Raw genomic sequence first — 13,243 nt, forward strand, 5'->3', positions numbered from 1 at the left:
CCTCTTACTGTTCACATGGACTCATCACCTCTTACTGTTCACATGGACTCATCACCTCTTACTGTTCACATGGACTCATCACCTCTTACTGTTCACATGGACTCATCACCTCTTACTGTTCACATGGACTCATCACCTCTTACTGTTCACATGGACTCATCACCTCTTACTGTTCACATGGACTCATCACCTCTTACTGTCACATGGACTCATCACCTCTTACTGTTCACATGGACTCATCACCTCTTACTGTTCACATGGACTCATCACCTCTTACTGTTCACATGGACTCATCACCTCTTACTGTTCACATGGACTCATCACCTCTTACTGTTCACATGGACTCATCACCTCTTACTGTTCACATGGACTCATCACCTCTCACTGTTCACATGGACTCATCACATGGACTCATCAGCTCTTACACTGTTCCCACACAAACCCCGTCTCTGCGGGACGCTGCTCCAGTTGTGTGCGTCACCAGTCATTACCAGTGCAGGCTACATGCTGGTGTATCATACTAACACACACAGACAACACCATATAAATGTGTGTGTGGAGGCACATAAGTAGGTTTTCATATTTTCCATTTTGTACTTTAACTATTTGCAAATAAATTACATTTGAAATGTCTTTATTCTTTTGGAACATCTGTGTAATGTTTACTGTTCAATTGTGTTGTTTATTTCACTTTTTTTTATTATCTAGTTTAGCTTTGGCAATGTCAACATATGCTTCCCATTCCAATAAAGCCCTTAACTTGAATAAATTGAAATTATTTGAGAGAGAGAGAGAGCGCAGGAGCGAGCGCGAGAGAGAGAGAGGAGAGAGAGAGAGACAGCACGAGAGAGAGAGAGAGAGAGAGAGAGAGAGAGACAGCACGAGAGAGAGAGAGAGAGAGAGACAGCACGAGAGAGAGAGAGAGAGAGAGAGAGAGACAGCACGAGAGAGAGAGAGAGAGAGACAGCACGAGAGAGAGAGAGAGAGAGAGACAGCACGAGAGAGAGAGAGAGAGAGAGAGAGACAGCACGAGAGAGAGAGAGAGAGAGAGAGAGAGCAGGAGCGAGCACGAGAGAGAGAGACAGCACGAGAGAGAGAGAGAGAGACAGCACGAGAGAGACAGAGAGAGAGAGAGAGAGAGAGAGAGAGAGAGCGCAGGAGCGAGCGCGAGAGAGAGCGAGAGCGCAGGAGCGAGCGCGAGAGAGAGCGAGAGAGAGAGCGCAGGAGCGAGCGCGAGAGAGAGCGAGAGAGCGCAGGAGCGAGCGCGAGAGAGAGCGCAGGAGCAAGCGCGAGAGAGAGCGAGAGAGAGCGCAGGAGCGAGCGCGAGAGAGAGCGAGAGAGAGCGCAGGAGCGAGCGCGAGAGAGAGCGAGAGAGAGCGCAGGAGCGAGCGAGAGAGGAGTACTTGAGCTGAGGTTAATAAATATTGACAGTGAATCATCTTCCCTGGCAGGGTCCGCAGGTGGCTCTCTGAGGATTTAACACACTGGAGAGAAGACACACTAAAACCCAAATAAAGCTTAACGAACCCTCAAAACGAAGTTTGATGTCCTTTAAGAAAAATGCCCCCCCCCCACATCTCTTTCTAACCCCTCGCCCTCTCCTCCTTTTTCTACCAGTCCTTAATTAATGACATTCTCCTGCTATCTTCACCTGTTCTCTTTTCAATCTGCCACTGATTTGATACGCAGAGTTCATTCATCCCTCCATCTCTCCTTTCATCCCTCCATCTCTCCTTTCATCCCTCCATCTCTCCTTTCATCCCTCCATCCCTCCATTCATCCCTCCATCTCTCCTTTCATCCCTCCATCTCTCCTTTCATCCCTCCATTCATCCCTCCATCTCTCCATTCATCCCTCCATCTCTCCTTTCATCCCTCCATCTCTCCTTTCATCCCTCTTTTCATCCCCCCTTTCATCTCTCCCTCCATCTCTCCTTTCATCCCTCCATCCATCCCTCCATCTCCTTTCATCCCTCCATCCCTCCATTCATCCCTCCATCTCCTTTCATCCCTCCATCCCTCCATTCATCCCTCCATATCTCCATTCATCCCTCCATCTCTCCATTCATCCCTCTTTTCATCCCCCCTTTCATCTCTCCCTCCATCTCTCCTTTCATCCCTCCATTCATCCCTCCATCTCCTTTCATCCCTCCATCCCTCCATTCATCCCTCCATATCTCCATTCATCCCTCCATCTCTCCTTTCATCCTTTCATCCCTCCATTCATCCCTCCATCTCTCCTTTCATCCCTCCATCTCTCCTTTCATCCCTCCATTCATCCCTCCATCTCTCCATTCATCCCTCCATCTCTCCTTTCATCCCTCCATCTCCTTTCATCCCTCCATCCCTCCATTCATCCCTCCATATCTCCATTCATCCCTCCATCTCTCCTTTCATCCTTTCATCCCTCCATTCATCCCTCCATCTCTCCTTTCATCCCTCCATCTCTCCTTTCATCTCTCCATTCATCCCTCCATCTCTCCATTCATCCCTCCATCTCTCCTTTCATCCCTCCATCTCTCCTTTCATCCCCCCATCTCTCCTTTCATCCCCCCATCTCTCCTTTCATCCCCCCCATCTCTCTTTTCATCCCTCCATCTCTCTTTTCATCCCCCTTTCATCCCTCTTTTCATCCCTCCATCTCTCCTTTCATCCCTCCATCTCTCCTTTCATCCCTCCATCTCTCCTTTCATCCCTCCATCTCTCCTTTCATCCCTCCATCTCTCCTTTCATCCCTCCATCTCTCCTTTCATCCCTCCATCTCTCCTTTCATCCCTCCATCTCTCCTTTCATCCCTCCATCCCTCCTTTCATCCCTCCATCTCTCCTTTCATCCCTCCATCTCTCCTTTCATCCCTCCATCTCTCCTTTCATCCCTCTCTAATTCTCTAACCCTCCAATCTCCCTCATCTCTCTTTCTCCCTCTGATATCCACATGTAACCTAACGTAGCAGACATAAGTCCCTAAATTAGTCTCTAGTCTCTATTAAATACACACATGTACCAGTATGTATTAATACACACATGTACCAGTATATATTAATACACACATGTACCAGTATGTCACCTTGTCGGTTCGCTGATTGGTTACTGGCCCAACACTCTAACCGCTTGGTCACCTTGTCGGTTCGCTGATTGGTTACTGGCCCAACACTAACCGCTTGGTCACCTTGTCGGTTCGGTGATTGGTTACTGGCCCAACACTCTAACCGCTTGGCCACCTTGTCGGTTCGGTGATTGGTTACTGGCCCAACACTCTAACCGCTTGGTCACCTTGTCGGTTCGGTGATTGGTTACTGGCCCAACGTCCTAACCGCTTGGCCACCTTGTGTGTTTGTACCTTAAACAGCAGAGAGTCGTCCATGTGTTCAGCGTAGACAGAGGTCAGCCTGTACTGGTTCTCAGTAGTGATGTCTATCTGATAGCCGGTCAGAACATAACACACCGTCCTGAACTCCTGGATCTTCCTCTGGAACACCTGGCAACAACACAGATACAACTCTGGTTCACAATCGTCTCTCAAACTCATCAGAAGAGATGAGGTAGAGGCAGAGGAGAGAGGGATGAGGCAGAGGAGAGAGGGATGAGGCAGAGGAGAGAGGGATGAGGCAGAGGAGAGAGGGATGAGGCAGAGGAGAGAGGGATGAGGCAGAGGAGAGAGGGATGAGGCAGAGGAGAGAGGGATGAGGTAGAGGAGAGAGGGATGAGGTAGAGGAGAGAGAGGGATGAGGTAGAGGAGAGAGGGATGAGGTAGAGGAGAGAGAGGGATGAGGTAGAGGAGAGAGAGGGATGAGGTAGAGGAGAGAGAGGGATGAGGTAGAGGAGAGAGAGGGATGAGGTAGAGGAGAGAGGGATGAGGTAGAGAGAGAGGGATGAGGTAGAGGAGAGAGAGATGAGGTAGAGGAGAGAGAGATGAGGTAGAGGAGAGAGAGAGATGAGGTAGAGGAGAGAGAGAGATGAGTAGAGGAGAGAGAGGGATGAGGTAGAGGAGAGAGAGGGATGAGGTAGAGGAGAGAGGGATGAGGTAGAGGAGAGAGGGATGAGGTAGAGGAGAGAGGGATGAGGTAGAGGAGAGAGAGGGATGAGGTAGAGGAGAGAGAGGGATGAGGTAGAGGAGAGAGGGATGAGGTAGAGGAGAGAGAGAGATGAGGTAGAGGAGAGAGAGGGATGAGGTAGAGGAGAGAGGGATGAGGTAGAGGAGAGAGGGATGAGGTAGAGGAGAGAGGGATGAGGTAGAGGAGAGAGGGATGAGGTAGAGGAGAGAGGGATGAGGTAGAGGAGAGAGAGATGAGGTAGAGGAGAGAGAGATGAGGTAGAGGAGAGAGAGATGAGGTAGAGGAGAGAGGGATGAGGTAGAGGAGAGAGAGAGATGAGGTAGAGGAGAGAGGGATGAGGTAGAGGAGAGAGGGATGAGGTAGAGGAGAGAGGGATGAGGTAGAGGAGAGAGGGATGAGGTAGAGGAGAGAGAGATGAGGTAGAGGAGAGAGGGATGAGGTAGAGGAGAGAGAGAGATGAGGTAGAGGAGAGAGAGAGATGAGGTAGAGGAGAGAGAGAGATGAGGTAGAGGAGAGAGAGAGATGAGGTAGAGGAGAGAGAGATGAGGTAGAGGAGAGAGAGATGAGGTAGAGGAGAGAGAGATGAGGTAGAGGAGAGAGAGATGAGGTAGAGGAGAGAGAGATGAGGTAGAGGAGAGAGGGATGAGGTAGAGGAGAGAGAGAGATGAGGTAGAGGAGAGGGGGATGAGGTAGAGGAGAGAGAGATGAGGTAGAGGAGAGAGAGATGAGGTAGAGGAGAGGAATAAGAAGTGTAGGAGGAAGAAAGGGGATAAAACATGTTTATTTTCTATGTAATACAACATTCCACACCTCCTTCAACCGCTGGTGTCTTCAGTTCAGCTGTTTCCATCTGTTTACGCAGATCTACAACACATAGAACAGTCGTGTTTACGCAGATCTACAACATAGAACAGTCGTGTTTACACAGATCTACAACATAGAACAGTCGTGTTAAAGTAGATCTACAACACAGAACAGTCGTGTTAAAGTAGATCTACAACACAGAACAGTCGTGTTAAGCCGCATGTAGAATACAGAACAGTCCCTTAACGTAGAGCTGTCATGTTAAAGTAGACCTACAACACAAAACAGTCCCTTAACGTAGAGCTGTCATGTTAAAGTAGACCTACAGGTTTTATTGGGCCCAAAGGAGGTTTTATTGGGCCCACAGGAGGTTTTATTGGGCCCACAGGAGGTTTTATTGGGCCCACAGGAGGTTTTATTGGGCCCACAGGAGGTTTTATTGGGCCAGCGGGAGGTTTTATTGGGCCCGCGGGAGGTTTTATTGGGCCCGCGGGAGGTTTTATTGGGCCCGCGGGAGGTTTTATTGGGCCCGCGGGAGGTTTTATTGGGCCCGCGGGAGGTTTTATTGGGCTTATCGGTTTGGGCTTCTTCAGGTCCATTTTCAGTCTACATAATTACAAATCATTTGTTCCAGCCTCCTGACCGTCCACTTCAGAAAGAAAATATGAATCGAATTGATGATTTCTTGACATAGAACATAGCAGAGAATATGACATATAGAATAGTCTGCATAGTCTTAAACAGAGTCACTATGCAGATCTAGGAGAGAGGAGCCAAGAAGAGGGGAGGAGAGGAAGGAAGAGGAGAAGAGGTGGAGGAGAGGAAGGAAGAGAGGAAGAGGTGGAGGAGAGAGGAGACAAGAAGAGGGGAGGAGAGGAAGGAAGAGGAGAAGAGGCGGAGAGAAGATGAGAAGAGGTAGAGGAGTGATGAAGGAGAGAAGAGAGGAGGTAGACGAGAGAGGAGGTGGAGGAGAGGAGAGAAAAGGTGGAGGAGAGGGAAACGAGAGGAGATAGGAGGTGGAGAAGAAGAGAGGGAGAAGAGGTGGAGAAGAAGAGGGGAGAAGAGAGGGGAGAAGAGAGGGGAGAAGAGGAGAGGGGAGAGGAGAGGGAGAAGAGAGGAGAGAAGAGAGGAGAGAAGAGAGGAGAGAAGAGAGGAGAGGGGAGAAGAGAGGAGAAGAGAGTAGAGAAGAGGGGAGAAGAGAGGAGAGGGAGAAGAGAGGAGAGAAGAGGGGAGAAGAGAGGAGAGAAGAGGGAGAAGAGAGAAGAGAAGAGAAGAGAAGAGAGGAGAGGGGAGAAGAGAGAAGAGAGGGCAGAAGAGAAGAGAAGAGAGGAGAGGGCAGAAGAGAGGAGAGAGGTGGAGGAGAAGAGGAGAGAAGACAGGAGAGGGGAGAAGAGAGAAGAGGAGAGGGTGGAGACGAGGTGGAGGTGAGTAGAGGTGGAGAGGAGAGAGGAGGTGGAGAGAAGAGAAAAGAGGGTGGAGACGAGGTGGAGGTGAGTAGAGGTGGAGAGGAGAGAAGAGGTGGACAGGAATAATTCGATCAATTAAGTCTGAAATCAATTTGGGACTTTCTGATTTAAACGACTTGATTTGCGAAGACAAAGACCAGAAAAAAAAGCACCATATTCCCCTTGTAGTACCCCACAGGCTCCCAGGTCAAGAGGAGTGTACTACCTAGGGAACAGGGTAGCATCTGGAACACCATATTCCCCTTGTAGTACCCACAGGCTCCCAGGTCAAGAGGAGTGTACTACCTAGGGAACAGGGTAGCATCTGGAACACCATATTCCCCTTGTAGTACCCACAGGCTCCCAGGTCAAGAGGAGTGTACTACCTAGGGAACAGGGTAGCATCTGGAACACCATATTCCCCTTGTAGTACCCACAGGCTCCCAGGTCAAGAGGAGTGTACTATCTAGGGAACAGGGTAGCATCTGGAACACCATATTCCCCCTTGTAGTACCCACAGGCTCCCAGGTCAAGAGGAGTGTACTACCTAGGGAACAGGGTAGCATCTGGAACACCATATTCCCCTTGTAGTACCCACAGGCTCCCAGGTCAAGAGGAGTGTACTACTAGGGAACAGGGTAGCATCTGGAACACCATATTCCCCTTGTAGTACCCACAGGCTCCCAGGTCAAGAGGAGTGTACTATCTAGGGTACAGGGAAGCATCTGGAACACCATATTCCCCTTGTAGTACCCACAGGCTCCCAGGTCAAGAGGAGTGTACTATCTAGGGAACAGGGTAGCATCTGGAACACCATATTCCCTTGTAGTACCCACAGGCTCCCAGGTCAAGAGGAGTGTACTATCTAGGGAACAGGGTAGCATCTGGAACACCATATTCCCCTTGTAGTACCCACAGGCTCCCAGGTCAAGAGGAGTGTACTATCTAGGGAACAGGGTAGCATCTGGAACACCATATTCCCCTTGTAGTACCCACAGGCTCCCAGGTCAAGAGGAGTGTACTATCTAGGGAACAGGGTAGCATCTGGAACACCATATTCCCCTTGTAGTACCCACAGGCTCCTAGGTCAAGAGGAGTGTACTATCTAGGGAACAGGGTAGCATCTGGAAACACCATATTCCCCTTGTAGTACCCACAGGCTCCCAGGTCAAGAGGAGTGTACTATCTAGGGAACAGGGTAGCATCTGGAACACCATATTCCCCTTGTAGTACCCACAGGCTCCCAGGTCAAGAGGAGTGTACTATCTAGGGAACAGGGTAGCATCTGGAACACCATATTCCCCTTGTAGTACCCACAGGCTCCCAGGTCAAGAGGAGTGTACTATCTAGGGAACAGGGTAGCATCTGGAACACCATATTCCCCTTGTAGTACCCACAGGCTCCCAGGTCAAGAGGAGTGTACCATCTAGGGAACAGGGTAGCATCTGGAACACCCTCTCCAAGCCAGAGAAATGGGCCTGCCTGGAATCTGATCAATTATTGACACAACAGTGAATGTTCCATAGTTCAGAAGGAGTGGTGTGGGTCGAGTGGAGGCGGAACAGAGCCTAATGAAACAACTGAATGACTGTGTAATTAACGTCACATAATCACAACAATGAACAATGACACAGACACATCCAGCCGTTGACAGCGTGAGGGGAATTACATGCTTTATTCATAATGTGATACTCCTCACCCTCCGGATTACTCATAGTCACGTCTCTCCTCCTCTCCTCTCTACTTCATCTCCTCCCTCTCTCCTCCCTTGTCCTCCCTTACTCCTCCCTTGTCATTCCTCCTTCCTTGTCCTCCCTCTCTCCTCCCTCCTTCCTTATCCTTCCTCTCTCCTCCCTCCCTTGTCCTCCCTCTCTCCTCCTTGTGCTCCCTCTCTCCTCCCTTGTGCTCCTCTCTCCTCCCTCTCTCCTCTCTCTCCTCTGATCTCTTCCCTCCTCTCTCCTTCCTCCTCCCTTGTCCGCCCTCTTTCCTCCCTCCTTCCTCCCTTGTCCTCCCTCTCTTGTCCTCCCTCTCTCCTCCCTTGTCCTCCCTCCTTCCTCTCTCCTCTTCCCTCTTTCCTCCCTTTCTCCTCGTCCTCCCTCTCTCCTCTGATTTATCTTCCCTCTGTCCTCTCTCCCTCTTTCCTCCCTCTCTCCTCCCACTCTCCTCCCACTCACCTCCCTCTTTCCTCCCTCTCTCCTCCCTCTTTCCTCCCTCTCTCCTCCCTTGTCCGCCCTCTCCTCCCTCGTCCCCCTCTCTCGTCCGCCCTCTTCCTCCCTCGTCCGCCCTCTCTCCTCCCTCGTCCGCCCTCTCTCCTCCCTCGTCTGCCCTCTCTCCTCCCTCGTCCGCCCTCCTCTCCTCCCTCTCCTCCCTCGTCCGCCCTCTCTCCTCCCTCGTCCGCCCGCTCTCCTCCCTTGTCTGCCCTCTCCTCCCTCCCTTGTCCGCCCTCTCCTCCCTTGTCCGTCGTCCGTCCGTCCGCCCTCTCTCCTCCCTTGTCTTCCCTCTCTCCTATTCTTCCCTCTCCACACTTTGTCTGTCCACTCATTCTCTAGGTCCTCTCACGTTCCCTCTCCCTAAAACAGACCATTTCTGTGTTCAGTCTGTCTGTGTGTGTGTGTGTGTGTAAACAGCCCATTTCTACAGTGAGTTTCAGTCTCTCTCCAGGGTAACTAAGCCGTGTTCACACTGCAGGCATTAATGCTCAATCCGTTTTGGGACACCGACTGTCCAATACCATGTTACAACCCACCAAAATCAGATGTGTGTGTTCACGCAGCAGTCATTGGCTGACACGGCTATGCTAGTTGTCATAGTAACGGCAGGCGTGGAGCGGTGGTGGAGGCTGATTGTGGTGGCGCTTGTGCTTCCTATCACTCAGAAGTTATGGAACAAGCTACGGTGACAACACGCCTGCAGTTACTATGACAACAACGCCTGCCATGTTTCCTCGTTGAACTTCAGAAGTGGTGTGAGAACACTTAAAGCCTCAAAGTAAATATGAGTCTTCTCCGCGCTAGCCAGCCAGCCGCAGCAGTCACGCTAGCCAGCCAGCCGCAGCAGTCACGCTAGCCAGCCAGCCGCTGCAGCAGTCCGCTAGCCAGCCAAGCCGCAGCAGTCGCTAGCCAGCCAGCCGCAGCAGGCCGCTAGCCAGCCAGCCGCAGCAGTCACGCTAGCCAGCCAGCCGCAGCAGTCCGCTAGCCAGCCAGCCGCAGCAGTCCGCTAGCCAGCCAGCCGCAGCAGTCCGCTAGCCAGCCAGCCGCAGCAGTCACGCTAGCCAGCCGCAGCAGTCACGCTAGCCAGCCAGCCGCAGCAGTCACGCTAGCCAGCCAGCCGCAGCAGTCACGCTAGCCAGCCAGCCGCAGCAGTCACGCTAGCCAGCCAGCCGCAGCAGTCACGCTAGCCAGCCAGCCGCAGCAGTCCACCTAGCCAGCCGCAGCAGTCCACCTAGCCAGCCGCAGCAGTCACCCTAGCCAGCCAGCCGCAGCAGTCACGCTAGCCAGCCAGCCGCAGCAGTCACGCTAGCCAGCCAGCCGCAGCAGTCACGCTAGCCAGCCAGCCGCAGCAGTCCACCTAGCCAGCCGCAGCAGTCACGCTAGCCAGCCAGCCGCAGCAGTCACGCTAGCCAGCCAGCCGCAGCAGTCACGCTAGCCAGCCAGCCGCAGCAGTCACGCTAGCCAGCCAGCCGCAGCAGTCACGCTAGCCAGCCAGCCGCAGCAGTCACGCTAGCCAGCCAGCCGCAGCAGTCACGCTAGCCAGCCAGCCGCAGCAGTCCACCTAGCCAGCCAGCCGCAGCAGTCCACCTAGCCAGCCAGCCGCAGCAGTCCACCTAGCCAGCCGCAGCAGTCCACCTAGCCAGCCGCAGCAGTCACGCTAGCCAGCCAGCCGCAGCAGTCACGCTAGCCAGCCAGCCGCAGCAGTCACGCTAGCCAGCCAGCCGCAGCAGTCCACCTAGCCAGCCGCAGCAGTCCACCTAGCCAGCCGCAGCAGTCACGCTAGCCAGCCAGCCGCAGCAGTCACGCTAGCCAGCCAGCCGCAGCAGTCCACCTAGCCAGCCGCAGCAGTCACGCTAGCCAGCCAGCCGCAGCAGTCACGCTAGCCAGCCAGCCGCAGCAGTCACGCTAGCCAGCCAGCCGCAGCAGTCACGCTAGCCAGCCAGCCGCAGCAGTCACGCTAGCCAGCCAGCCGCAGCAGTCACGCTAGCCAGCCAGCCGCAGCAGTCCACCTAGCCAGCCAGCCGCAGCAGTCCACCTACCCAGCCGCAGCAGTCCACCTAGCCAGCCGCAGCAGTCCACCTAGCCAGCCGCAGCAGTCACGCTAGCCAGCCAGCCGCAGCAGTCACGCTAGCCAGCCAGCCGCAGCAGTCACGCTAGCCAGCCAGCCGCAGCAGTCCACCTAGCCAGCCGCAGCAGTCACGCTAGCCAGCCAGCCGCAGCAGTCACGCTAGCCAGCCAGCCGCAGCAGTCACGCTAGCCAGCCAGCCGCAGCAGTCACGCTAGCCAGCCAGCCGCAGCAGTCACGCTAGCCAGCCAGCCGCAGCAGTCCACCTAGCCAGCCAGCCGCAGCAGTCCACTAGCCAGCCGCAGCAGTCCACCTAGCCAGCCGCAGCAGTCCACCTAGCAGCCGCAGCAGTCCGCTAGCCAGCCAGCCGCAGCAGTCACGCTAGCCAGCCAGCCGCAGCAGTCACGCTAGCCAGCCAGCCGCAGCAGTCCACCTAGCCAGCCAGCCGCAGCAGTCCACCTACCCAGCCGCAGCAGTCCACCTAGCCAGCCGCAGCAGTCCACCTAGCCAGCCGCAGCAGTCACGCTAGCCAGCCAGCCGCAGCAGTCACGCTAGCCAGCCAGCCGCAGCAGTCACGCTAGCCAGCCAGCCGCAGCAGTCCACCTAGCCAGCCGCAGCAGTCACGCTAGCCAGCCAGCCGCAGCAGTCACGCTAGCCAGCCAGCGCAGCAGTCACGCTAGCCAGCAGCCGCAGCAGTCACGCTAGCCAGCCAGCCGCAGCAGTCCACGCTAGCCAGCCAGCCGCAGCAGTCCACCTAGCCAGCCAGCCGCAGCAGTCCACCTAGCCAGCCGCAGCAGTCCACCTAGCCAGCCGCAGCAGTCCACCTAGCCAGCCGCAGCAGTCACGCTAGCCAGCCAGCCGCAGCAGTCACGCTAGCCAGCCAGCCGCAGCAGTCACGCTAGCCAGCCAGCCGCAGCAGTCACGCTAGCCAGCCAGCCGCAGCAGTCACGCTAAGCCAGCCAGCCGCAGCAGTCCACCTAGCCAGCCAGCCGCAGCAGTCCACCTACCCAGCCGCAGCAGTCACCTAGCCAGCCGCAGCAGTCCACCTAGCCAGCCGCAGCAGTCACGCTAGCCAGCCAGCCGCAGCAGTCACGCTAGCCAGCCAGCCGCAGCAGTCACGCTAGCCAGCCAGCCGCAGCAGTCCACCTAGCCAGCCGCAGCAGTCACGCTAGCCAGCCAGCCGCAGCAGTCACGCTAGCCAGCAGCCGCAGCAGTCACGCTAGCCAGCCAGCCGCAGCAGTCACGCTAGCCAGCCAGCGCAGGCAGTCACGCTAGCCAGCCAGCCGCAGCAGTCACGCTACCAGCCAGCCGCAGCTGTCCACCTAGCAGCCGCAGCAGTCCACCTAGCCAGCCGCAGCAGTCCACCTAGCCAGCCCAGCAGTCCACCTAGCAGCCGCAGCAGTCACGCTAGCCAGCCAGCCGCAGCAGTCACGCTAGCCACAGCAGTCCACCTAGCTAGCCACAGCACTCCACCTAGCTAGCCACAGCAGTCCACTAGCTAGCCACAGCAGTCCACTAGTAGCCACAGCAGTCCACCTAGCCAGAGGTGGAGNGAGAGAGAGAGACAGCACGAGAGAGACAGCACGAGAGAGACAGCACGAGAGAGACAGCACGAGAGAGAGAGAGGACAGCACGAGAGAGAGAGAGACAGCACGAGAGAGAGAGAGAGCAGCACGAGAGAGAGAGAGGACAGCACGAGAGAGAGAGAGAGACAGCACGAGAGAGAGAGAGAGAGAGAGAGAGAGAGAGAGAGAGAGAGAGACAGCACGAAGAGAGAGACAGCACGAGAGAGAGAGACAGCACGAGAGAGAGAGACAGCACGAGAGAGAGAGACAGCACGAGAGAGAGAGACAGCACGAGAGAGAGAGACAGCAGTGATGAAAAGCCAGAGGGAACAACAACCAGAGGAAAATGGAACAGTCTGCAAAAGAGAAACTCCTGTTTCTGTGTTCCCTTAATGGAAGTGAAACCATTTCACCTCCCAAGAGGCTAAAACATTTAAAAATTACACAGAAACCACACACACAATCAAAAGGGGATGAAATGAACATGTTAAAACACATATAGATGCCTACCAAAGACACATATTAATGCACGCACACACACTGTTGAGATAAGGTTCTTTACTGCCTAAGTTTGACAGTTGAAGAGCACCATATCTTACAAGACAGATGGAAACCTAACGTTCACCCTGAGTGGTTAAGTGGTTACAGTGGTACAGAATAATAGGCTAGAGTGTGTGTGTGTAGCTAGATTACCACAACATTTCAAATGCCATGAGGACAGTGCAGAGATCTAACCCATTTCACTTCACTGTCTGCAATGAGGGGGAACAAATTGGAGAGCTAGAATTAATTGAATTATTTGTATTTTTCATGGCAGACGGATGCAAAAACGATGCATCCCATTTGTATGAGACAGGGTCCCTGACCTGAGGACGACATCACGAGACGAGTAATGAGCATGTCACTCCTTCAAGAAGGTGGGTGTTCTATACAGTCTCTGTTCCCAGACAAGACGCATTACCCTTCAAAGCAGAGGCAGCAGAATGGCATGTGAAGGTCACCTTGGAAAGCAGATGCGATTCCTCTTTGACCTTCAACCTGCTGAGACTGAATGACTGGAAGACACAAGGCAATGTTCTTTCAATGTGTTCAATTAGACTG

At 54.1% G+C, this 13,243-nt stretch overlaps 1 protein-coding gene across 1 annotated transcript in view; it reads right to left on the reverse strand.

Annotated features, from left to right (window-relative positions):
• The window catches only part of LOC116374325 (mitotic spindle assembly checkpoint protein MAD1-like), a 47,784-nt gene extending 34,763 nt beyond the window's left edge, over positions 1-13,021 (reverse strand). Inside the window, 4 exon segments of the mRNA XM_031825966.1 lie at positions 3,339-3,476; positions 4,864-4,881; positions 4,883-4,917; positions 13,009-13,021. Of these exon segments, the coding sequence (XP_031681826.1) occupies positions 3,339-3,476; positions 4,864-4,881; positions 4,883-4,917; positions 13,009-13,021 (204 nt within the window).
• Positions 13,022-13,243: the final 222 nt, after the last annotated feature.

This window comes from Oncorhynchus kisutch, linkage group LG6, assembly GCF_002021735.2.
Source record: "Oncorhynchus kisutch isolate 150728-3 linkage group LG6, Okis_V2, whole genome shotgun sequence".
Lineage (NCBI taxonomy): Eukaryota > Metazoa > Chordata > Actinopteri > Salmoniformes > Salmonidae > Oncorhynchus > Oncorhynchus kisutch.